Source organism: Piliocolobus tephrosceles, chromosome 11 (assembly GCF_002776525.5).
Source record: "Piliocolobus tephrosceles isolate RC106 chromosome 11, ASM277652v3, whole genome shotgun sequence".
NCBI lineage: Eukaryota > Metazoa > Chordata > Mammalia > Primates > Cercopithecidae > Piliocolobus > Piliocolobus tephrosceles.
Genome location: NC_045444.1, coordinates 118,670,908 through 118,697,902, shown reverse-complemented (window position 1 = coordinate 118,697,902; position 26,995 = coordinate 118,670,908). Strand labels below are relative to the sequence as shown.

Sequence of the window (26,995 nt, the reverse complement as noted above, 5' to 3'; positions counted from 1 at the left end):
CTAAGCTGTCTTAGTTCTTACCTCCATGAGGGTTGGCAGGCCTTTCACCTGTCTTTGTTAGTTCCTTCCCCACGCCCCTCAGATGAGGTTCCAAAATGTTACTACTCTCCTCAGACCTCTTACCTGACTGCCTTCTCAATCTTTCTCAATAGAAAACCTCAACTCTTCTTCACAGAGAAAACTGAGATCATCAGACTCAATCTGTTGCAAGCAACCTACCAGCTCTTTCCTTTGGCCAGTCTCCCAGGCCCACTCACTTTACATGTGTGCCCTGGTCTCTTGCCATCTCACAATGAGGGTCTTCCATGTCCAAGGCCTGGCCCTCTGGCCTTGTGACTTCACATACCTCTACAATGCCCTCTGGACACCAGGAACTGGATGTCCCATGAACATTTCAAACTCCACATGGAGAAGACAAAGTTCAGCATTTTCCTCCCTTCTTCACCTGTTCCACTGTCTACATTTCCTACCTCTGTTAAGAGCAGCGCTCTGTCTCAAGTTAAATAAGCAAGGAAGCAAACGACCACCACTCCCTCAAAACCACCAAAAATCAAAACACCGCATCCATGCCTCACCACACTCCTCACCCCTGCCCCCAGAACACAGCTGAGGATTAGCCTGTGATTCTTCACTCTCCTCTCTCTGCCTTCTATATCCAATCACTTCCCAAGCCTAGATCTGACATTCTAACTCTCTCAAATGAGTCTTTTCCTCTCCTCCTTCCACTGTTCAAGTGTGGATATGTCTCTCGTCCTCTCTCAGGATAAAAATCAGTGACAATTCTGGAGCAGAAATTATTCTAGATAAGATCTGCTTATTCTCCAGACTTTTGCATCTTCTTACTAATCTCCACTCAATGATAATCTGCAATTCCATTTATATTAGGACACACTGCTTTACCTTCCCAATAGTTAAGGAGCTGAATTTAGTAAATGGACTTTTGCATGTCCTGTGGATGAAGGAGGGCCTAGAGGGTTCGATGGGGCCAAGGGGTTTTTGGAAAAGCCTGGACCCTCAATGTTCAGTGGCTAAGGTCACAGGTGGCCAAGAGTTCCCCACGGGAAAGCAGGAGAAGAACCCTATCTCCAAGGGGACAGCAAAGATAACAGTGGGAAGCTAACTTCTCCATTTTCCCTGCCCTTTGCTTCTCCCTACTTCTTCTTGTGTGATACGCCTTGCCAGAATTGGGAAGAAATTGTAATATGTAGTAAATGAAATGCTGCTTGTTCAGAATGTCCATTTGGCACTAGGCTAAAGACATCTATTGTTCTAGCTCTCCTGGGGTCCAGTTGGACATCACCATATCGGTAAACTCTCATAAGATTTTGTGAGCAAAGATCTCTGTGTTAGGGTACTTACTCAGAGTCTCAGGAGGAAGTAATTGGGGGGAAGGGCCCTGGTACTGATGACAATTTTCCTGTCTCTGGCCTCGCTATCCTTCAACCACACAGTTGCTAAGGTGATTTTCTATTTTGGTCGAAGGAGATTGTATCACTTCTTTACTTGCCCTCAAAATCCGAGCTCCTTCGGCTACCACTCCAGGCCTCTCTTTGTAACCTCATCCATGGCTCTCTCTACAACACACACCCCAACAATTCCAAAATGCATTCTGCTCCTTGAACATTCTATGCTTTTTCTAGCCTCTGCCTGGAATGCCCTCTCTGCCCATTTTTTATCTAGAAATTTTCTACTCAAAATGTGAAACACTGTTCAAAACACAATTGCTTTGTGAAGTCTTCTTGGCCCTTGCAGAAGCTCCTCTCCCACCACCAGCCCAGGCAGATACAACCTCTCTCTCTTCTCTAACACCTCTTCACCTTTGGGGCACTTCTGTACCTGAAGGTAGCCTGATGCATTGCAAGTGTTTGCTACCTGTCCACCTCCTCTGCTTCCCCAGGGCAAGACCAGAATCTGTCTCATCTTTACATCCCTGGAACATGACACATAGCTGGTACTCAACAAATACCAAGGGGATGAAGACTGATAAGGACTTCAGGCAGCAGAAAAGGAAACGGGGCTTGAAGGATGCTAAGCCCTCTTAAGCATGCTTTGGGGGCCAGGACCAAAGTTGAGTCAGGGCAGAGCTTAAGAGCTGGCTATGGAGAAAAGGGACAGTGATGATAGGACACTGACTTTCTAAGCATTCTGGACCAGGTCTTGAGAGAGTAGAGAGAAATTGATCATTTGGGTAAATACACTACTCCCCAAGGCAGCTGGGTGGGGGTACCAACAAGACTATAAAATCTTATATTAGTCTCAGAGAGCAGAAACATCTGCTAAAGCCACAGCAGGCAGGCTGGCCAAGTTCAGCAGCAGGTTAGCCAGGACAGCCCTGTGACCAACACAAAGGGCCACAGAAGGGAAGAATCAATCATTCAGGCAAGGAGGAGCAGGAAGGACTAGCAGTGACGCGGGAGCCAGATGCCCACAAGCCAAGTCATAGGGGCTTCTCCACCACCTGGAGGGGTTGCAGGGCCTCTTCTGCCCCTTTCAGCCCAGGCCTTTGCTGGCTCCCCACCCACACCCCCTCAGGCCTTCAGTGCGATAACCCATTGGCCATCTCAGCCCATATCTGCAGTCTAAGAATTGGTGACTTTTACCCCTTTTCTCTGAGGACTTCAAGGTTTTAACAACAAGGTATTCTCAGCTAGCTCCCCACTTACACACTGAAATAACTTAAAGGAAATAGATTAATTCACTTGCCAGCCAACACCTTTGTTTAAAGAGTTTTCTTTTCCATATCAACACTTCCATGAATTCAGAATTTGATCAACTCTTTGCTACACAGTTTGACATTAACAAAACATCAACAATCTGACAACCTGCTGGTGTCAGAAAGAAACATCTTAAAACTCTTTGGACTCTACATTAAGACAGGCTTCCAATCCCAATCTTTGATCTCTATTATAAAGCAGTACCAATAAAATATCGTAGAGATTTATGGGAGAACTTTCACTTGAGCTGTTTCGCACCTAAAATAACATGAATGCTTGGGCCAGTAGGCAGAAAATTTAGGTTTGGGTTTCAACTGTTTAGGTTTTCTTTTACTTTTAAAGCTTAATTCGCTTATTTTCTAAAATTACCATAAACTTTGCGATTACAATATATTTATCTCCCAGAGAAGCCAGTTGAGAGGCATTAACTGAGCAAATGTTGTGTCCTTCTGAGAAGGACAGGCCAAAGTTCAGGTGGGCAGCTGTCCCCCGTCCTAATGGAACCATCTTCTGTCAAAAAGTTTTTTCCTGATATTTAAATGGACACTATTTAAATTTATCTTTTGTCCTGAGTATATCCTATTGTTAACAAGAATAACCAAATACTTATTACTGTGAGCAAAATCTCAACAACAAGAATTTCATTAAAAAAGTCAGTGAGATGGTATTTGGACCCAAGACCTGTTACGCTGTATACTGTCCTATTCCACAGGTTAATCCCCCAATTACAGTTTAGATAATGAGCTAAGATTGCAATTCTGGCATCAGTCACTTACAGATCTGAATGAAATCAGTGCCACATGCCCTATAGATGGGAAACCAACTGGAACCCCAGCCCCTCTTCCCTGTGTGATGAAGCTGGGAGAAATGATTGTGCCAAGTGAGAAAGCAGAGAATCTGGAGAGCGGAAACGCAGCTCATCCAGCTTTTCAGAAGACCTTTATAGGCAAAGTAAAGTGAAAACAGCAGAAAAGTTCCTGGACACAGTCCTTTAAGAAACAAAACCGAGTAGGAAGAAAGGTCAGAGCAGCGGTTCAAAGGAATCAGAGCGCACAGCTGCTGCTGTCCAAGGTTGCGGGCCGGCGCCACTTGTGCCTGCCAAGCTGGAGGCAGTGCTGGGCAGCAGACGCATGCGGGCCCTTCCTCCACCCAGCTCCCCGCTTTCACAACTCAGCAACAGAGCCCCAACTCTGTAGTCCCACAGAGAAATTCTAGAACTGTGACAAACACAAAACCAAAGGAAACAGAAAAGGAAACACGCTTAATTACTTAACCCAATTTGATTTTTTCATTTTCTGATTTTGAAAAGTAATTCCTGGTTATAAAAGGAGAGCGCAGCAGCTGGTGCTTGGGGGTCAGGGAGGAAGCCCTGTGTGCTTAGGAGATACTTGCGGGTCAGAAGTTTGTGCTGCATTCTCTTAAGCTGCCCAGAGCTTGGACACAGGTGTCACAGACATTGTGAGGGGCTGGGAGTCAAAGGGAAGTTCTTAAACATTGCATTGAGGCTTAGGCCAGCCACAGAGGTCAGGTAGGGACACAGTATGTTTGACACAAGCAAAGTCTGGTATGGAATTCCCCCTGCTCAGATGAGGACACAGCTAGCTATCCTCACTAACTGGTCACTGAAGGTGCTGGGTCTTTCAGGCATCACTGTGCATAGAGATTACCTATTGCCCATGACACCGTTCCCTGGAACGGGGTTTTGATGATCACACAGCTTCTGACTCAGAATTTCCTGGCTCTGATCAACTCAGTCTTCCTCTCCATTCACTATTCTCATTTATGGGATGGCGGAAAACATGTACATGGTGGTTCCGATCACCTAATGTGAATGGCAGGCAAAGCTGTACTTCTGAAGAAACCGGCTGTCCAATTCTCCTGGAGCAGGTGGAGCTAGGGTTTTGCTCAAACATTCTAGGTTTCAGTAATACAGAGAGTACTATCCTGGGGCAGGGGAGAGGAGGTACCAGGTCTTCCTAGGTAGGACCTCCACTTACTGAAGGCGGCTATGGCAGATAACAGCTCTGGCTTTCCTTTGGGACAAGACAGCCCATCTAGGCTAGCTCCCTTTGTAGCAGAAACAAAGGGTCTCAGACAGGGTGACTTCTACCATGGGGTGGAAGACATCACTGTCAAAAGCTCAGCTCAGCTACATTGGGGGAACTAAGCTTGGGCCACAGGCAACAGGATCTTTAGCCCCTAGAGGATATGGCTGCATTCAAAGCCTAGACTAGTCTCTTCCCTTTTGAGAGGTTAGTTTTCAGAGTGGACAAGTTGAAAACATGAGAGGAACTCTCAGTAACACTTGGAAAATACCAGAAATCTTAGAAACTTTTGGGTGTTCCTGGATAGCTTTTGCTCCAGAAGTGCCAATACCTTTGTGGACATTAAGTAGGCACTTTGCTAGAAGTGGAGCCCAGAAATTCCAGAATGCACTTATGGTAGTGCATTCTAGGGTGGACGATGGGGATATTCCTCCGACCTTAGGGCAGTCAATGAGCAAATACCAGAATCATGTCCTAGTGCGTGGGTTTGCGAGGCAGGTAGCCTCAAGCTAGTATAGGTAGAATCCCAAATTGGACTGCCAAATTTTAAAAAGCTAGAAAGGAAGTGGAAGTCCAGATATGGCCAAAGAAGGAAGATGAGCAAATGAGCAGAGGATCAGAGGACGGAAAAGAAGAGAAAGAAACCTGGCAGAATTCATGAACCACAGTGTGGAAGGCAGAACTTACTCATGCTTGGTCTCATTAAACCCTGTCTCTGAGGCCTACTGCAGTGTCCACCAGATAATTGGTGCTCAATATATACTTGTTAAAGGAATGGATTCTCATGGTTACCACTGAATGTGCCAGGTACAGGTACATAGAATAGAAGGGATGTTTTGAGATGTATCTGTCCAATCCCTGCATTTCACAGATGAGTCTAGGGAGTTCTGTAGACACTTAGCAACTAACCAAGTGTGGTGTAGTCAGGATGAGAGGAAAAAGCTCAGACTCCTCCTCATCTCCCTTCGCTTTTCCATCTCAGAGACTCCCATGGCTATCTTGTAATGGGCAGGTCAGGACCAGATTGGCTCCCACCTTTTAGAACAGGGGTTGAAAACATTTCCTTAAAGGGCCTATAGTAACAGGAAATCGTCATGCCACTCTGCTGAAGTAGTATGAAAGCAGCCACAATACATGAACAAACGCACGTGTCTGAGTTCCAATAAAACCTTACAAAAACTAGTGGCTGGTGTCGGCTGAGTTTGCCAAGCCCTGCTTTAGAAGAATCGTTTGAAAGCAGGTATTTTCCTCCTTTCTTTCTGAAGTTGAGTATCTGTCAGTTACTTATATAGCAGGGTCACTCCGGGGTGAGGCCTCGGATGAACACCTGTGTCTTTCTTTGGCTTCTCTTTCCGGAGAACGTCATAACAGCGAGCACACACTTTTCCAGGGAAGCAAACAAATAAACAAAGCAAGAAAAAAGAAACTGGAGATGGATTTTTACCTTTTGAACCAAGTAGACACTTGTGGCCCTCTCAGCAGCCACTTTATCCAGGTCGGATCCCTCCGGAACAAAGTAACTCACGTCGGCAATGTGAACTCCCACTTCGAAGTTGCCTGTAAATGCACGAGAAGGACTATGAGGCTGGCATGGAAGGCCACAGCATTCCCTCCCAGAAGTCCTTTCCTAGAATGTATGTCACTCCCAGAGGCCACAGGACCTGCAATGTAGGTCCAGTCTTGCTTTCTTCCTTCCTTGGCCACCTCCCCCTGTGACCCGCACTACTGTTGCCTTCCTCATTGTATAGCAAAAGATGATGAAATTGTCTTGTAAATAAACAAGATTAACCACTTTCCCAAGATGTTTCCCATTTCTAAAGGCTTCTTATCTTTGAGAAAACATAAGAAAATATGGCTCATTCTGGGTGATGAACAAATCCTTTTAGGTCACTAGAAGTGAATTAATCCCCAAATCTTGCAGACGCAACCTCTGAAAGCTCTGCCCTTCCTTCCCATTCCCTCTGGCCATTGCCCTATTCACCCCAACCTGGCTGCCCTACCTTGCCTCTGTGCCCCCTCACCTGGCCCTCCACACTTTGCTGTGATCTTTCTAAATGTGGGTCTGGGAAAGGTACTTTAGCTTGTTATTTATGTCCTTGCAGGGTCACACCCCAAGCAACCTCAGCCCCATCCTTCATATGCTCTGTATGCAGCTGTCATGGGAAACTTCTTTCCACTCCCTGAACAGATCTTCCCTCAAGACATTTAGACATTGGCTTGACTCATACTTTTCCCTATGCTTGGGATAGTCTTAATAGGATCTGCCTATCAAAATCTTCCTTACTTTATTTGGGTCAACTGAAAGAGAATCCCAAAACAAGAAGAGATTCCTCTACCCCTCTCCCCCTGTTTCCTCCACCTGTCTGCCTCTTCCAACTCCCCACTACCCCCCAACCCCATTTCCTCCACCTGCACTGTAAAGCAACTACTCCACACCTGTTGCTGCATACCGCAGTCTTTCTTCAGAGCTCTCAGCACTACCAGATATCACAGCATATCTCGATCGGCTTGTGTGTTTGTTATCTCTCTCCCTACTACGTAAGCTCCCGGCAAGTAAGGTCTTTTGTGTAATGTTTACTGTTGTACGCCCAGGGCCTGGAAGAGTGCCTGGCACATAATAGGTTCTCAGGAAGTACTTGCTGAATGAATGAATCAATAGTCAGTTTATCTTTTCCCTCTGGTAAAGGACCCACTTTCTTCTTCCCTTCCTGGTGGAGCTGTCTTTTAACAGGCCCTGCCCTCCCTGTCAGGTTTACTAGAGAGTTGGTCAGATGACCAAGGCTGTTAGAACTGTACCTTAAATGAGGGGGGGTAGTTAGGTTATAAACTTAAGATTTATTCTTGAACATACTGTAAATCATCTATCAAATATAGCGTATGTGAAAATAAAAATATACATACACATACAAAAGTATATACATATGTACATACTTACGTATACATGTATGTGTGTATGAAAATGTACAAAATGAACAGATTACAAAAAAGAGTATACATGTAAAATAAGTCTATAGGCTGGGCATGGTGGCTCATGCCTGTAATCGCAGCACTTTGGGAGGTCAAGGCTGGCGGATCACTTGAGGCCAGGAAATTTGTGACCAGCCTGGCCAACATGGCAAAACCCTGCCTCTACTAAAAATACAAAAATTAGCCAAGTGTGGTGGCACACACCTGTAGTCCCCGCTACTCAGGGGGCTGAGGCAGGAGAATTGCTTGAACTTTAGAGGCTGAGGTTGCAATGAGCTGAGATTGTGCCACTGCACTCCAGCCTGGGCAACAGAGCAAGGCTCTGTCTCGAAAAACTAAAATAAATATACAGTTTAAAGATACACAATGGGCAGAGAGAAACACATGGAAGATACAAGCATAGTGTTGAATTTGCTTAAGTTGAACAATACACTTGATAAATGATGTGAACTCCAGGAAAGAGGGTCTCTCTCCTGGGATCCCAGGCACTAAGGACCACATAAACCTGGAGCTGCCAGGAAACATCTATGCTACGTAACCATGCCAATATAGAAAATAATAGTCTAAGAAAGAAAAGAAGAGTTATGACCTCATTTGAACTTCAGGATCCAGCTGAGCCTGAAACTAGTCTACCTGCAGACTTGGCAGTTAATGAGTGAATCAATTCCCTTTCCATTATGACTCACTGACAGAGTCCTGACTCACACCCAGGTTGGCTCAGAAGAACTTATTAACGCAGTACCATTTGCTTCTTTGGTGACCTGAACGATGAGTACTGAGGTATCACACATTTTATCTGCAAACTGTATAGCTACTTATCATCCTCCTACTCCTTCACTGGCGGATAATTCTTCCCTCAGTTTTTAAAATGGAAAAATGCTCAAACATGGGGTGCTTGAAAAAAGGGGTTCAAGCAAAGAAAAGAATTTAAGATTCCTTATTCTTCATCTGGTGTGACACTCAGAGACCACCTTCCTACAGGGCATTCTTCAGGTTTTTCCGCCCAATCCTGTAGCTGTAATACATAAAGGAATACTTAAGTACACTGAAGTGATCCTGGCTGCTATGGGGTAACATAACAGATCTGTTTCCCACAGAGGAGAGGGCTGTCTGGAAAGCTGAGAGGAACCAGCATGACTCCAAGGTTAGCTGCCTCATTCTGACAGGCACGCAGCTGTGTCGCTGGGTCACTGGGAGCAGTGAAACCTGCCCTGCGATCGAGGAACTGAACTTTACATGAATTCAGCCAAGAGTCTCAGACGGCTCAACTTCCAGTTTTGATATTTCAAGTATCTAAAACCAACACTTAGAGAAGGTAAAATAAAGAGTCTTCTTTTGAAGTCAGCATTATAATATATTGGCCTACCAGGTAAATATTGACTAAAGGACAAGAGAGAGGATTATTACATCATGATATAAACCATAATTTTAAATTCAGTCTCTGTGTTACTACACATGAACTTTCTGTCCTTAGTCAAAATTGACAAACTGACAAAGAGTTCATTACAGGAGATAAAATACGAAGAAGGCCAATCAAAACATATTCAAGAGGCTTAAATTTCACTCAGAATTCCCAGCAGAGCCTCTGAAACCAGCAAAGAGAAGCCCTCTTATTCTCTGCTTTGGATCTTTTTTATGGAAACGCTAAGTAAATATTTTATTATATATGTTTACATAATGTGAACTTGCAGAACTCTTGAGGTGGTGGCACTGAACTTTTTATTCTATGAAAGAGAAAACATAAATCCAAAAGTTACATGGCATATGCTGCCAAAATGTTTAAGACAAATTTGATATTTTAAAAGATACTGTCCTTCATATAAAAGCATTCTTTTAAAATATTTTTAAATTTAAAACTTTCATCTGCCAGGGCTGAGTCTGTGTGTTTAAAGAGCAGTTAGAGCAGAGAGAGGAAGGATCCCCGGGGCAGCCATGTCTGGCTCACTTTGCCCAGGGTCCACAAACTTAGATGAGTGTAAACACTCCTTTGAATGAACTTGACAGGACATCAGAACTGCTTCATCCAATTAAAACACTAATAGATTATAAAGCGGGATTGAGAAACTATCTCTTTGAAGCCAGCCTTCCAACCAGTGCAGCCACTTCCCCACAGTGTCCCTGCCAGGTGGCCCCTGCTTATATGCTCAAGGGTGGGAAGCTGACATCCTGAAGCCACCTGCTGTCTTTTCCGAAGAGCTCTGGTAGGGGAAGTGCTTCCTCACATGGATCCTCTAGTTTATGCCTGCACTAGACATCCGTGAGTGGGGAGCCCTCCATTGAAGGAGCTCCCAGTCTAATGAGGCTCGCAGATACACCCGTGTCATGACTCAAGTGTACGGGAGTAAGCTGAACTGCAATCAGTGAGAACATCTGAAAGTGTTTTGTGATCCATAACAACTACATAAATGTAACATGGACAATGATGATCATAAAAATAATAAAGACCTGTAATCCCAGCACTTCGGGAGGCTGAGGTGGGTGAATCACCTGAAGTCAGGAGTTTAAGACCAGCCTGGCCAACATGGTGAAACCCCATCTCTACTAAAAAAATACAAAAATTAGCCGAGCATGGTAGTACATGCCTGTAGTCCCAGCTACTTGAGAGGCTGAGGCAGGAGAATCACTCAAACCCGGGAGGGGGAGGTTGCAGTGAGCCAAGATCGTGCCATTGCACTCCACCCTGAGCAACAGAGTGAGACTGTCTCAAGAAAAAAAATAAAATAAAATAATAATAATAATAATAATAATGATAATAAAGACAGCAGGAGTGATTATTTATTAAATGTCTCCTCTGTGCTAGGGGCTCCACACACAAGCTAACTTTGACTACAGCTATGCAAATCGTTTTGCACAGATGAATTATCTGAGATGTAGAGAGCTTCTCAGTCACTTTTCTAGTTACCTAGCTAAAAAGTGAGAAATCCCAGATTCAAAACCAGGTTGGGTCCAGATCCTTTGCTCCTTTTATTACCCCTCGCCATACGCTGTCACTGCAACTCCAAGACAAGATGATATAACCCAATTTTTCATCTCAGTGGGCCACAGCTCAAAATCCCTCCCTACCTCTCATAACTCCATGGAAGCCACATTCTCAGCTTTGGATTCAAAAGTCCTGGCAGAGACTCTTCCCAGCCATGTTCACAGCCACACTCCTGTCCCTGCAGGCTCTTTTGGTTTCCACTGTCAGTCTCCTTAACCACTTGTAGCAGGGCCTGACTACAGAACAACCACTAAGCCATTAACTCCAGTTCTATTTAATTATATGAACAAGCTCTTTAAAATCTAAACCACTCCCTTCTACATTTCTAGCTTACAGTCATTTTTAGCTGGTAGTGCAGAGACTGTCTGAACGACTCAAGAGGCCTGCGCCAGGAATGAGCAGGACCAGGGTGGCCACCTACTACAGGTGGGGCCTTCCCTTACCAGCAGTGAGATAAGGGCCTTCCAGACTTGGGTCACTTCATTCACTTTTACCCACTGCTGAGACTGGACAGTGGTTACAGTGGTGACAGAGGCTCTTCTTGACATCAGCAGGACAGGCCTCGCATAAAGTAATATTATGTGTTGTGATAGATATTTGTTCCCCCCAGTCTCCCCACCTGCTGCCAATTCACATGTTGAAATTTAATCCCCAACGTGATGGCATCAGGAGGTGGACCTCTGGGAGGTGATTAGGCCACAGAGGTAGATCCCTCACAAATAGGATTAGTGCCTTATAAAAGGGACCCCAAAGAGCTCTCTCCTTCTTTCTACCATGGAAGGACGCAACGAGAAGGTGCTGCTCTATGAACCAGGAAGTAGGCCCTCACCAGACCCTGGATCTGCCAGCATCTTGATCTTGGACTTCTCAGCCTCAAGGACTATGAGGAATAAATCCGTTGTTTTAGTTCTTTATGCCACCTAGTCTACAGTATTTTGTTACAGCAGCCTGAATGGACTAAGGCACATGTGACGCCTGGAAAGCCTTTTAATATACTTCATCAGCAAAAAATAACTTTGTCCAGGTCACTTGTAACCTCTGTGCACTAAATCCAAACCTTTGTAGGCCTGACCTTATAGCAGCATCTGAAACCTGGTGATTCTGCGCCCTCCCCACCCCCACACCTTGAGACACTCCTCCTTGGCTCTGGGCCCCACTCTGGGTGTCTAAGCTCCATGTTTGCTCCTCTTCAAGTTTCTTTGCCTCTCCGTGTCCTTTGCGTGTGGTGTGCTCAGCCTCTGTGCTCTGCCCCAGGCTGCCTTCTCTTCTAATTCCACCCCTTCTCTCTGGATTGTCTCACCTACTTCCAGGGATTCAAACCTCATTTCTGTGCTTTGGTCTTCTAATTGTATATCACCAGCCTAGACTTCTCTGAGCTCCAGATTGATGTATAAAAAGTCTACTGAGAATTGTCACTCAGCTGTCCCACAGTCACATCACACTCATACCTCCATAAGCCCCTACTGTCAGCAAAACCATTTCTCTCCCTGTGTTTCCTGTCCCAGGAAGTGGGATCACCTCCACTAAACCAAAAGTGATACCCAGGCTTGCCTAAACCAAAAAGAAACCTGGGACTTTCTCAGGCCTGTGTCGATTAATCATTCTGATTCCACCTTCCATACATCTCTCACATCTGCCCATATGTCTTCCTTCCCGCCATTGTCCCCTTGGCCAAGACCACCATGGCTTCTTCTAAGAAATATCTAACAACCTCCTACTGCTCTCCCTGCCATTTCTCAAACTCATTTTCCATAGTGAAAACAGTGCCCTTTCCAAACACAAATCTGCCTGTCGTCTCATCATCTACACCCTCCAGAGCCTCTGCTTCCCTGAGCACACAGCCCAGACCTGGCTTCCGTGGTCTGCCTGGCCTGGTTTTTGCCCACCCCTCTCATCCCATGGTCTTGTGTCTCCCACTCCTCCCTGCACACCAACCTCTATCACCACTTCACAAGGAGCTGATACCAACCCAAATGCTCATCATGTGGGTCTGCTCTGTGCATGTTTTGACTTTCCTGGTCCTTATCCCTTAAATGACAGTTATACCCCCAAGACACTGTGACGGGGCTCCCATGCTCACACCTATGGGGCTCCCCCTGGTTATCTCTATTCCTCTTCCTGGCAACTCTCACTGGTCCTTCAAACTACCACCGAAAGTCCGGCAGGCCTGCCCTGATGACCTAGACCAGGCTCAATCCCCTTCTGTGTCTTCCTACAGCTTCTCAACTCTTCTATCCCCATTTACTACATGTAGATTGTGAACTACCTCCTGACTCTCTGTAATCAGCATGATGGGTAGGGAAAGGGCTGGGCCCACAGTGATTGACATTTACTGAAAGAAAAAGAAAGTAACAAAAAATATAAGGCAGGTCCCCTGCTGCTCTGGGCTGAAAGGACTGTAAACCCTGCCTAACTGCCCATGCAGGTGCTGAGCCCTTTCCATACCAGGTCTGCAAGACAGCACACAGGCTGTGCCTGCATACCTCAGGCGACTTAAAACTCACTGCTGTTCTGGTGAAGCTCACTACGTCCTCAGGTAAAGTAGCAATTATTATGATTTTTTTCCCTCTTTTAAAGCCAAAATATGTCTCCCTAGAGTTTCCATTTATTGGCTCCAGTTCTGGCTCATAAGGGTGCCCAGAATAAGCCTATCTCCTCAGACGACAGCAAGAGAAAGGAGTGAAGCAGGACCAGATGCTTTTAGGGTAGTACCAGCTTTAATTACTGAGACAGCCAGCATATAGCCCCCTGGGACTTTTCTCCTTCAGGCTAAACAACCACATGGTTTGGCTTTCAGTTACCTCATAATCTTCCTAATAACCATCTTCATTCATTTAATCAGTCACGCAACAAATACTTATTAAGCTCCTACTACGTACTCGTCCTTTTCTAGGCACTGGAGACATACAAGAAAACTGACAAGCTCCCTTCTCGTGTCAAGCTTCCAGTCAAGTGGGGAGAGAAAGGCAACAAGCAAACAAAAAAATGACAAGATTACTTAGATAGTAAAAAGGACTTTGGAGAAAATAAAACAGCGAATGCCTGGAGCTTATTTTAGAGTTCATTAGTAATGAAAAAGTCTCTCTGAGGAAACTGATTGAGACCTGTGGGTCTAAAAAAGACCACGTCACGTGATGACATGGGGGAAGAGTATCCCAGGCAGGAGAGCCAGAGCGAAGGAAGAGGGGTGGGGGCAAGCTTGCTGTGTCTAAGGAATAGAAAGATGGCTGGAAAGCAGAGAAGAACTGGAAGCAGGGAGGCTAGTGAGGTGGATGGGCCCTGAGGAGAGCTGTCCTGCTGGGTCAGGATGAGGCATTCTTTACTTCAAGTGCAATGGGAAGCCACCGGGGAGTGCTAAGTGGAAAGGTAACTTGAATGTACCATACGCACTTTCTCACTTTGCCACCTCACCCACTCTGCAGACCATGGCTCTATTAATGCCATCTGCAGTCATACTGAACAAAAACCAAGAGCCTGAAGACCACAGTCAGAAGTACAACCTGCTGGATACCCTGACAGATAGAACAGATGTTGGATTTCCTGTCCCTCAGGTTGGTTTCCACCCAGTCTATGATGGGAACACAATGCTCTGGCGTGGGTCACCCCTCTGGATCCTGTGGCCAGTTTTCCCAACACAGGAGCCTCAACAGAGATACAAAACAGTATTCTGGAAGCTCAGAAAGGGTAATCCAACCAAGACGACTGAGAGAAAGGGAGGTTCCGCTGCCCAAACGGCACCAGCGATGAGGGGCCTGACTCAGGGCAGCTTGACGCAGCTAGGACGTGGGCCCTGGCCTCAGCATGATCCTACTGAATATTGGAGACAGACTCAATTGGGCTTGGATCACCTTGTGGCCACACAATAAACTCCACCTTTTACTTGGGATAAGCACATTCCCTCTGAGAAACACTGATTGGGTTGCTAGGTAAGAGGGACAACTCAAACGCTGGCATCTTCCAGCTCCATGTGGTATTCGTTATGTAATCTCACACAAAAGCTGACCACCAGTATAGCAAGCCATGGCAGCACTCCATGGCCATGACGTGGTAATGGTTTGAGGATATTTTATAAACTTAAGAGAAGTTGAAGTGAAAAAAACCATCTGGGGTAAGTAAATCTGAATGAAATACAGGAACCCACCATGAGGAGGGGGTAGCATAGGATGACTTCTTCTTAGGTCTCCCCAAAGGTCAGGATTTGAAGAGCTTGGATTTTCTTCTTTTTCCTCTTTGCCATCCAGCAAGAGGTTAATGAGGACCTTTAGTTGCAAACTCCTTAACTGGTGAGCTCATCTTCTGGAACTAAGCAGTTTCAAGAGCCTTTTCCCTTCATTATTACTAAGGGCTCTATCAATCTGCAAGTACTCAACAAAACTGCCCACACAGCAATTTTTGTCCTGTTCAATGTAATTCTCAGGAATCTAAGTTTAAATTTATATGAACAGCACGGACGAGGAACACCCAGGTAGTAAATTCCACTTTTCCTCTTCCAAATGACTTGAGCAATGGCCTTCTTCATTAACAGGAAAGAGAATGAGGAGCTGAACTTGCAAGGTTGGCGCACTCAGCGTCTGGGAATTTCCAGGCATTTCAGCAATGAGTGGGGAAAGCCCAGGTCAGCCGGTCAAGCCTGGGACAGAGCACAGGCTCCAGAGAGGCTTTGAGAGCAGCAGGGCAGGCACTTGGTTCTTCCTCAAAGCCAAAACACAGTGAAGTCCTAGGGACTGCGAAGGATCCTAGAAGATCATTACAAAGTGAACAGGTCAAAGTAATAAGGGCTGGGGTACAGGTGGGTTGGGAATGGAGCAGGACTGGCTGTGGAATGAGGGATGCAGGGGCTAGGTGATGGGAACAACGGGTTTCATTATACTCTTCCTTCTGCTTTTGTGCATGTTCAAAATTCTTCATTAAAAAAAAAAAAGAAGAGGAGGCAGGGCTGAAGGCAAGAAAAGAAAAAAGTTTGAAAAGGACAAATCCAGTTAAGTAAAACTAGCTCAAAGTTTTAAAACAACAACAAGCCAATAGAGGCAGAAGTTGAAGGTTACTGCTAAGAAGGAGCAGAATAAAAATGTCCTCAGTGGTGATCTTAAGAGGCAGCAGATATCAGGATTGTTCCTTTATCCGTTACCCACATTTGTAATGTTTTCAGTTTTCAAAGGCTGAGAAAAGCAACAAGGATAAAAAGTATAAAATAAAAAATGCAAACCCTGCTTTAAAATATCTGGAGAAAAATATAAGAAGAAGGTAACAATGGTTTCGAGTGACAGGATTTTGAATTTTTCTTTTTGCTTAGATGTAAACTTTAATTTTTGAATCATAAGTGTTTTACTTGGCAAAGAGTCTTGGATTTTTAAAATAAAACACATCAACAAAACTCTATGTCCACCCTAGCCACCTGTGTACCTCTTGACTTCCCAGCACACACCAAGAAACAGCACTACTGGCCAGCCTGAGCAGGAGGCAGTAAATTGATGCCAGCTTATTGGTCAATTCTCCTGGTGGATTTTGGTGACTAAAGCACTTTGCAGGCAAGCTCCATAAAGGTGAACTTAGTAAATGAAGTAGCAGAAAACTGGGCATACTCTTTCTGAACAGGAAACAACTATTTTCATGCCAGAAATGTGACTGCAGTACATAGTAGGTCATGGCATGTGTTGTCATCTCTTTTATGGCCTTCGGCATGTATGGCCAGCATGGGGACCTAGTCTTTCTGTCTGAGGCTGTGCAGGGAATGTACGTGTAGAATCCCAGCAGAATGGTTTCCCCCAGGTCTAGGTCTGAAAACAGAATTGTAGCATATTTTCATTCATTTGTAGATTTTTCTATTTTTAAAAAGTCCCGGCTGGGCGCAATGGCTCACGCCTGTAATCCCAGCACTTTCGGAAGCTGAGGCGAGTGGATCACCTGAGGTCAGGACTTGGAGACCAGCCTGACCAACATAGAGAAACTCCATCTCTACTAAAAACACAAAATTAGCTGGGCATGGTGGTGCATGCCTGTAATCCCAGCTACTCAGGAGGCTGAGGCAGGAGAATCGCTTGAACCCGGGAGGTGGAGGTTGCGGTGAGCCGAGATAGCACCATTGCACTCCAGCCTGGGCAAAAAGAGCAAAACTCTGTCTCCAAAAAAAAAATAGTCCCAGGACATAAGTACTAGTCTCTAACAGCCAAATATATCAGAGATATATAATTTTCAATGTTTTAAAGAAATACAAAACAACTATGTATATTAAAATGCCTACAAACTAAATGTTAACTGTTAACTGCTTAATCCAATCCCAGCATTCCTTACATCAGAAATTGAAACAACTTTCATATTTACCTAGAATTCTGAGAGCCAAAAGCTCATTGCTTTATATGCCGGTGACAAAAACCCTTAGTGGCTTTTCTCTGACACTGGAGATATCATTTGGGTTGTTATTTTCTCACCATGCCCAATTAGCCCTTTTGGATCCAATCATTCAATTTCACTTATTAATTTCTTTGCATGAAAGGGAAACCATTTCTGACCCCCCAAGACTTCACAAAAGTTAACCAGAAATTATATACGTAATTTATGCATGCTTATGGTATGAGAATCCACCATACTGGTGGTCTCATAATAATGGCATATTGACTGCTTACTTTTTAAAGCACTTCATTATATTAATTCATTTAATCTTCCAATGCTATGAGACTAATCTCTTTCTACAGATAAAGAAACTGAGACCCAGCGAGGTCAGACAACTTGCATCAAGGTCTGACTCCAAAACTGGAGTTCCTAACCACTGCATTATGGAGATTTGTCCCTTAGCATCAGGTACTTGACAAACTCATACTTGCTTCTTTTTCAACACCTGTAGACTACAAGCACTCTCAATTTAATTTTAAAAGATTATACATTCATTTTGCAGAACAAACATTTTAATAAGTAGAACAAGTAAGTAGACATAGTATGATTTTCAATATGACTGAAAGTAATTCCTTTACGGAGACAATAAATATTTGTTGAAATGAAAAACCTTGTCAAGTAGTCTTTTTACTACTGGTCACTTTCTATTTCTGAGCTGTCCATATATCAGTTAGTTATAACTCAATTTCCTGGGTTTTTTGTGAGACAGGGTCTTGCTCTGTCACCCAAGTTGGAGTGCAGTGGCACAATCATGGCCCACTGCAGCTTCCACCTCCCCGGGCTCAAGTGATCCTTCCACTTCAGCCTCCTGAGCAGCTGGGACTTCAGGCATGCACCATCATACTCAGTTAATTTTTAAATTCTTTGTAGAGACGGGGTCTCACTATGTCACCCAGGCTGGGCTCAAATTCCTGGGCTCAAGCAATCCTCCCACTTCGGCCTCCCAAAATGTTGGGGTTACAGGTGTGAGCCACCCCACCTGGCCTTGAACATGACTTTTGTATTTTGTAATAGATATGGCTGTGGTACAGTTGGGGAAAGATGTCCTGTCCTCATGACATATGCTCAAGTTCACTTGTAGCCTCTCTCACTAAAATGGAGTTAAGACTCTTCAGATGCAGTATCTCCTGGATGATGATAATAGTTTTATTTATTGTGGCTGGCATATAAATACACTCAACTATTTCTTGATTAAATGAATAATCTTCACAAAAGTTCTATGAGTTAGGTACTGTTAATATTTACATTTTACAGATGAACATTCAGACTCAGAGAGTCTGAATGATTTGCCCAAAGTCACACAGTCAGTAAATGGCAAAGCCAGGATTAGAACAATGTCTGACTCTAGTAACAATGTGCTCACCTATCATACCAAAGGATCATACGGTGGTGCAGCCTTTTCCTAAGGCTGATTAGGATTAACAATGTTTTAATCATTATTACAGTTACCACTATCTCTTAACTTTTTGTTTCATGACAGCTTTATTGAGATTTTATTAACATACCACACAGTTCACTCAAAGTATGCAACTGAATGGTTTTTAGTATAGGCACAAAGTTATGCAACCACAACTACAATAAATTTTAAAACGTTTTCATCACCCCAAAAAGAAAGCCCATATGTGTTTACAGTCACTCCCTATTTCCTCCCAACCTTCCCAGCTGCAGGCAACCACTAATCTATTTCTGGTCTCTACAGATGTACCTGTTCTGACATCTCATATTAATGGAATATGAGTGCCCTTTTATGCTTGTCTTCTTTCACCTAGTTTATTTTCAAGGTTCACCTCTGTTGCACCATGTACTTCATTTCTTTTTATGAATGAATAATATTCCATTATATGGATACACCATATTAAATTATCCATTCATTGGCTGCAGACACATTTGGGTTGTTTCCATTTTTTGTGTACTCCTTCAGTTTTTTTTTTAAATAAAACTTTTTATTAAGGCATGAAATACATAAAGCATACAAACATTAAGCATACAGTTCAGTGAATTTTTACAAAGTAAATATACTTATGTAACCACCACCCAGTTCCAAGAAATAGATCGTATGCAGAATTCCAGAAGCTCTTCTCATGCCTCCTCCCAGTCTTTACACTCACCAAAGATAATTACATTTTTGACCTCTATAATCTATAATCATTGATCGGTTTCACCTTTCTTTGTATTTTACATAACTAGATTCATATGCATATGGTATGTATCTATTTTTGGTCTGGCTTCTTTTGCTCAACATAGCGTTTTTGATATTCATCATGTGTGTTTTGAATTTGCTTCACTCTGTTGCTATATAATATTCCATTGTAAGAGTATACCCCAATTTATTAATTTTATTGTTATCAGGCACTTTAATGTTTTTGGTTTTTCGCTATTATGAGTGACGGTGCTATGAATGTTTCTGTACATATATACACCTTTCTATGGGGTATATACTTAAGACTAAAACTGCTGGGCCATGAGTTATGAATCCACTCAACTTTATTACATATTGTACAATGGTTTCCCAAAGTAGTTGTGGCAACTTACACTCCTACTAGCAGTATATGAGAGTTCTAATTGCTCCACACCCTCACTACCATTTTCAGCTTTAAAAACTTTTAGCTAATGTGGTGGGAACATAATTAGTATCTTATGGTGGTTTTCATCTCCATTCTCCCTCTGGACTTACGATATTTTCATGTTTTTGACCATTGAAGAAAACCTTCTTTTATGAAGATAACCTTCTTTTATGAAGTGCCTGTTCAAGTCTTTATATGATATATTGGTAAGAGTCATGTGCTGGATACATGTATTACAAATATCTTCTCCCACTCTGTGGCTTGCCTTTTCAACAATTATTTTTTTTAAAGACAGAGTCTCACTCAGTTGCCCAGGCTAGAGTGCAGTGGTGCAATCTTGGCTCACTGCAAGCTCTACGTCCCGGGTCAAGCGATTACCGTGCCTCAGCCTCTCCAGTAGCCGGGATTACAGATGTGTATGACCATGCCCGGCTAATTTTTATATTTTTAGTAGAAAGAGGTTTTTACCATGTTGGCCAGGCTGGTCTCGAACTCCTGACTTCAAGGGATCCACCCGCCTACACCTTCCAAAGTGGTGGGATTACAGGCATGAACCATCGCACCCTTTTCAACAATCTTAATGATATCTTTTGATGAACGGATGTTCTTCATTTTAATAAAATCTAATTTATCAGTCTTTTCCTTTAAAGTTTATGCTTTTTGTGCTCCACTTAAAAAATCTTTGCCTACACCAAGGTCATAAGATTATTCTTTTTATGTTATCTTTAAAAGTGCTAATGTGTTACTTTCATACTCAGATCTATGAGCCACATGGAATTCATTTTTATGTGTGGTACAAAGCAGGGGTCAAAACCAATTTTTTCCCCATATGGATATCCAACTGGTCCAGTACCATTTATTGATTAAAACCATCTTTTTCTCACTACACAGCAGTAACATCTTTGCTAAAAATCAGGTGGTAGTATATATAAATGGGTCTGTTTCTGTATTCTCTATTCTAGTCTCATCCTGACTTCTGAGCAACTGCTGAACATTTATTATTTCAGCATAACCCTTACTACAATTCCATGGCAATTTTTTTGGTCTCACTCTGTCGCCCAGGCTGGAGGGCAGTGGTGCGATCATGGCTCACCGCAGCCTTGACCTCTTGGGTTAAAACAATCCTCCCACCTCTCAGCTTCTTGAGTAACTAGGACCACAGACTGCACCACCACACCCAGCTAATTGTTGTAATTTTTGTAGAGATGGAGTTTCGCTATGTTGCCAAGGCTGGTCTCAAATTCCTGGGCTCAAGCAATCCTCCCATCTCAGTCTCCCAAAGTGTTGGGATTATAGACGTGAGTCACTGTGGCCCATGCAAATTTTAATCTTTCTAATTTTATATTAATAATAACTTTCACTTAACACTTCCTTTTTCTCCAGTGCCAGGGATATTCTAAGTGCCAGGGATTATCTCATTTAGTCTTCCCCATAATTCTGAGTTAGATATTATTATCCCCCTTAATGTCAGGGAACATTGAGGTAAGAAGAGGTTAATTCTCTCCTCTGGAGTATGGACCGTGTCCCTTCTCATTTTGTTGTTATACAAACTACTTTTGTGGAAAAGGATCAGAAGTATATGCAACTTTAGGCAATTACTGTAAATATCTTTAAAGCTAAGTTGTGTTTCTGCAACAACAGGCATAAATGAAGCTTAGCTCTTTTAGTTTTTCATATACTCAGTAATTTGGAACTGGAAGACACTTGAGAAACTATCTAGTTCAAACTACCATTTTATAGCTAAGGAAAGAGAATTTCAGAGAAATCACAGAAATGCCCAAATTTCCATGATGCAGTAGAGGCAAAGATGAGACAAGAACCCAGTTCTCCTGCTCCTATTCCAATGCTCTTTCTGGAATGCCACAACTGTCTCTCATCATGCAGTGAGTGTGCTGGATCACTGGGACTTCTTAACTGGCTTCCAGGTTTACCTTGGTGCCAGATACTTAAGGATGCCTGACTGGTGGATGCCAGATTATCTTGGCTTTCATGAGCAAGGAAACTGGAACCAATCAGCAGAGCTGGAAGCTGATGAACACAAAACAGTCCAAATTCGGTTTAACAAGGTGCACTGAGACATCCACGAAAAAAGAGAATTTCCAAAGCCCAGACCCCACAGAAATCGGGCTAGCAAGATTTGAATGGAACATAGGAATAAGACTTAGAGGGTGGAGCTGCCTCTCCACTTAATCTTTCCACTTAGATTCTGTGTCCTCAAAAAGGAACTCATTGGCAAGCATCCCAGGAAGCCCACTTCCATGCCAGAGCCCTCGCATGACTATTCCGTTATTTGGATTTTTTGAGTCAAGGTACAATTCAGTAAAAAATGATCATACAACAAGGACAGTTAAAATTGTTCACTCATTGGCTGGGTGTCGTGGTTCACGCCTGTAAGCCCAGCACTTTGGGAAACTGAGGCAGGTGGATCACCTGAGGTCAGAAGTTCAAGACCAGCCTGGTCAACATGGTGAAACTCCATCTCTACTAAAAATACAAAAATTAGCTGGGTGTGGTGGCAGGTGCCTGTAGTCCCAGCTACTAGGGAGGTTGAGGCAGCAGAATCACTTGAACCTGGGAGGCGGAGGTTGCAGTGAGCCAAGATTGCGCCATTGTACTCCAGCCTGGGCGACAGAGCAAAACTAGCTCTTAAAAAAAAAAAAAAATTGTTCACTTGCCAGTGCCCCAGATGAATGAAGAAGACATGCATTTCCTTATGAGCTGACAGATCTACAGAATTTCCCATTTCTCTTCCCAGGTTCATTATCAAGGGCCCTACTACAAAAATAAGATATGACTGAGATCAAGTACTTGAGTTGCCTGGGATCTGCTTGAGGTCAGAAAGCTCTCTGACATAAAACACTGCAAGAGGAAAAAATTCAGTGTTTCAAAATGGGATTAGAAATGACTTCACAAAGCTGGGCGCGGTGGCTCACGCCTGTAATCCCAGCACTTTGGGAAGCCAAGGTGGGCGGAAAACCTGAGGTCAGGAGTTCCAGACCCACCTGGCCAACATGGTGAAACCCCGTTTCTGCTAAAACTACAAAAATTAGTTGGGCACAGTGGCGTGTGCCTGTAATCCCAGATAATCAGGAGGCTGAGGCGGGAGAATTGCTTGAACCCGGGAGGCAGAAGTTGCAGTGAGCCAAGATCACACCACCACACTTCAGCTTGAGTGACAGAGCAAGACTCCATCTCAAAAAAAAAAAAAAAAAAAAAAAAAAAAGCAATGACTTCCCATGGAAGAGGAATGTAGGAGGAACAGCATTCGAAGCACTGGGCATCATGAAGAAGTCAGAGACAAAACCCAGAAACGTATCCAAGCAGAAAACTGCCCTGAAGTAGAACTTCTCTTTTCTTTTTTTTTGAGATGAAGTTTCACTCTTGTCACCCAGGCTGGAGTACAGTGGCATGAATTCAGCTCACTGTAACCTCCACCTCCCAGGTTCAACCGATTCTCCCACCTCAGCCTCCCTCCTGAGTAGCTGGGATTACAGGTGCCCGCCATGCCCAGCTAATTTTTGTATTTTTAGTAGAGATGGGGCTTCACTATGTTGGCCAGGCTGGTCTCGAACTCCTGACCTCAGGTGATCCACCCGCCTCGGTCTCCCAAAGTGCTGGGATTACAGGTGTGAGCCCAAAGTGCTGGGATTACAGGTGTGAGTCATCGTGCCCAGCTGGAATTTTTTTCTTCCAAGATCTACTGACGAGTGATCAGGGTTCCCCTCTAAAATACAAAGCACAGATTTTATGCATAGTTTTTTTGTTAAATTAAATGGTGCATGTAGATCTTATTTTTAAGCTATGAATGTTTATGTTTCCAACAGCTAGCAGATTAAACTTTCCTAATTAAATGTGAGGTGCCTCCCATGGTACAGTCTTCAATTTTCAGCAAGGGCATCCTTTTGAAATGCAGCATTTCAGGATTCAGCTCACTGAAGTGGATGAAACAGGGAGACACATAACCTATGTGCTAAGAGTATATGTGGGGCTAACTCCAGGGGTTTAAACCTAGGTATTCTGTCTGAGGTAAATTAAATTCCAGAAAACTAAAGAAGGACTGAAATAGGGGAACAGCAGCAAGACCACCTGCTGGAAAGTTGAGACTAGGACAACTCAAGGTGAGAAGAATGGTTGAAAGGAATGGTCCAGTCCTGAGGGGCAGGCATGTGCCAGGCAGAGGAGAACATAAAGGATACATGTGGATACACACATGTCTGTCCGCTCGGGCCCTCCTTTGAGGCAGGACATAAGTGGAGCTTCCGTAAGTTCACACAGTGGAAGGCTGTGGTGAAGGTTGTGCTTGAAGACTGACTGACCTTAAAGCTATTTCCCCAACCAATGGCCTATCTGACACAGGCCTTGGATTCCATCTTTCTATACCTTGTCAACTGGGGGTTTGTGACGGCATGGGGTGTAAGGACAGAAAGGTGAGGTAAAGCACACTGTGCAAAGTTGGGGGTGGTGGACAGCACAATATAAAGGAATGGTTTCTTTCAATTAGCTCAGGATTGGATGCTGAGTATGTAGCAGGGAAGCTGCAAACTAGATCTCCTACTAAATGGTATAACCAGATGACCTCTGCTTCTGAAGTATGCAGGTCTTCCACTGCCAATGTAGTGCACTGGCGAGGGTCCTGATGTGGGTTGCAGAATAAGGCACGGGAATGCTGTACACTTCCCTAAAAGGGATGAACCCCCCCAACATTACTCTTCCTGGGAAGAAGGGGCAAGTCTTCAGAGGGGAAATGTAAAATGCAAGAAGTAGGCCCTTGGACCTCTTTCTAGACCTCTTAGTTTGAGACTCTCAAAGGGCAGGTGCTGAGATGTGGGTTGCCAGGGTGATGCTCAGTGTGGGGACAGGTCAGGGCCCAGGTGGGCCTAGATTTGGGAGCAGTGGAAAGCAAGCCACTTTGTGGTGCTTCATGTTCTTCTCTGTTTATTTTCCTTTTGCTATCTTCCAATCTTTAGCAAACTCCTGTTTAAAAGTTACAGTCTAGGTTCAATTGTGTGTGAGGTACGAAGCAACAGATTATGAGATCACACATAGACCAAGGTGGCAACAAGTGCTGCCCGCTCCAAAAGTGGGTGAGCAGACGTCCAAGGAGAGAATGCCCACATGTGGCAGCTGTCAGTCCCAGCTGGGAACCCTTTCTCTACTGCTAACCTTCAGGTATCTCGGTTTATTTGATCAGACAAGGCAGTTTCTGTTTTGATGGTCTCCTGTAGTGCAGGCTTTCCAGCAATCCTTAGCTCACTGGTAGCCAGCAGGTCAGCATGTAGCATATTTCAAAGAGCTAAGTAGCTTTTGGATGGTCTGAGGAAAGTAGTAGGAGTAGAAACCCTAGGTCCTAAGGAAGAAGACACTCTGAATTCCATGTGAAAGGCAACAACAAAGGTAGAGTCACTATGAGAAGGTAGGTAACTTATCTTTAAGGCATTAACAGGGGACACAGCATCAAGGACATGCTGATTTATACCATGCATCTGGCCATTGCTCTTCGAGTAGAGGGTGAAAAAAGACAACCTGATATTGCCAAACTTTAATTTTTGTTAATCTGTGTATGTGTAATAAGAAGTTTATTTAAAATTTCCAAATTAAAATGGAAAAATTTTCTATAATTATTTCTAATCTGCATTACAATCTAAGAACATGATCTGAATAATACCAATGATTTTTTGAAATAGGCTTAATGGTTTAATACAGAATCAATACTTATAAAAGTTTTCTGTGTGCTCTAAGAACAATGTGTATTCTCTTATTGCAAGTACTATATTCTAGATATGGCTATTACAGCAAATATCATCTGTGCTATTCAAATTTTCTATAGTTACACTGAATTTCTGGTGTGTTTGAACTATCATTTCCTGAGAAAGGTATACAACAAAGGTTACTAACCCACCACGATGATGAATTTATCAATTTGTCCTTGTGTTTCCGTCAAGTATTGTCTTACATATTTTGAAGCCATATTATTTGTTAATATGTTTAGAATTATTATATTTTCCCAACAAATTGACCCTTCTAATCATAATTTAGTGACTCTCTTTACATTTAGTAATGCCTTCCACCTTAAAATCTATTTGTGCTGAGTGCAGTGGCTCATGCTTGTAATCCCAACACTTTGGGAGGCTGAGGTGGGAGGATCACTTGAACCCAGGAGTTTGAGACCAGCCTGGGCAATACAGTGAGACCCTGTCTCTACAAAAAACAAAAATTAGCCAGGCATGTTGGCACAGACCTGTAGTCCCAGCTACTCGAGAGGCTGAGGTTGGGGGACAGCTTGAGCCTGGGAGGTGGAGGCTGCAGTGAGCCATCATCCCACTATTGCACTCCAGCCTGGGTGACAGAGTAGGACCCTCTTGAAAACAAAAAAAGAAACAAAACAAAACAAAAAAGTAGATTAAAGGTTACCAGGGCCTGTGGGGAGGAGGAATGAATAATTACTCCTTAATGGTTACAGGGTTTCCGTTTGGGATGATGAGAACGTTTTTAAAAAAAAGGGGTGTCTGCACAACATTGTGCATGTAAATAACGTCAACGATTTGTAAACTTTAAAATAATTTAAATAGCCAATTTTGTGTTACATATATTTTATCACAATAAAAAAGTAATATGTCTTTACTCATCAGCCTTCTTTCTTGAAAGATAGTTTTGCTGTGCAAATAATTCTTAAGTTGAATGTTTTTTTTTTTTTTTCTCTCAGCAGGTATTTTTCCATTGCTTTCTGAGTTCCATTGATATTGTTGAGAAGTCAGCTACAGTCTATCTTTCTGGTTGATTTCCAGATCTTCTTTAAATATAATGTATCTAGGTGTGAATTCCATTTATTTATCCTGCTGAAGCTCCACTGTATTTTATTTTTTTGAGATAGGGTCTCACTCTGTCTCTCAGGCTGGAGTACACAGTGGCACAATCATAGCTCATTATAACCTCAAACTACTAGGTTCAAGTGATCTTCCTGCCTCAGAGTCCCAAGAAGGTAGGACTACAGGCTTGTACCACCATGCCCAGCTGATTTTTTATTTTTTATACAGACAAGGTCTCAGTATGTTGCCCGGGCTGGTCTTGAACTCCTGGCCTCAAGCAATCCTCCCGCCTAGGCCTTCCAAAGTGCTTGGGATTACAGGCGTGAGCTACCATGCCTCGCCTAGAACTCTTAAAATTAGACTTTCTCATTCTATCCTCCAAGTCTTCTAACCACTGTTTCATAATCCTGCTTGTCCCTTTGTGTTATACTTTGACTTTTTAAGATTTACCTTCCAGTTCTCTAATTCTCTATTTACTGAGTCTAATTGTTAAACCAATTTGTTGAGTTTTAAATTTTACTTACTTTAG

General features: G+C 43.4%; 1 protein-coding gene across 2 annotated transcripts in view; it reads right to left on the bottom strand.

The window, feature by feature from the left end:
• Positions 1-26,995, bottom strand: part of DIS3L2 (DIS3 like 3'-5' exoribonuclease 2) — a 351,252-nt gene that overhangs the window by 64,943 nt on the left and 259,314 nt on the right. For both annotated transcript variants that reach the window (XM_023193873.2, XM_023193874.2), the window contains one exon: positions 6,204-6,316. In XM_023193873.2, coding sequence (XP_023049641.1) covers positions 6,204-6,316 — 113 coding nt within the window. The remainder of the gene's footprint in view (positions 1-6,203; positions 6,317-26,995) is intronic.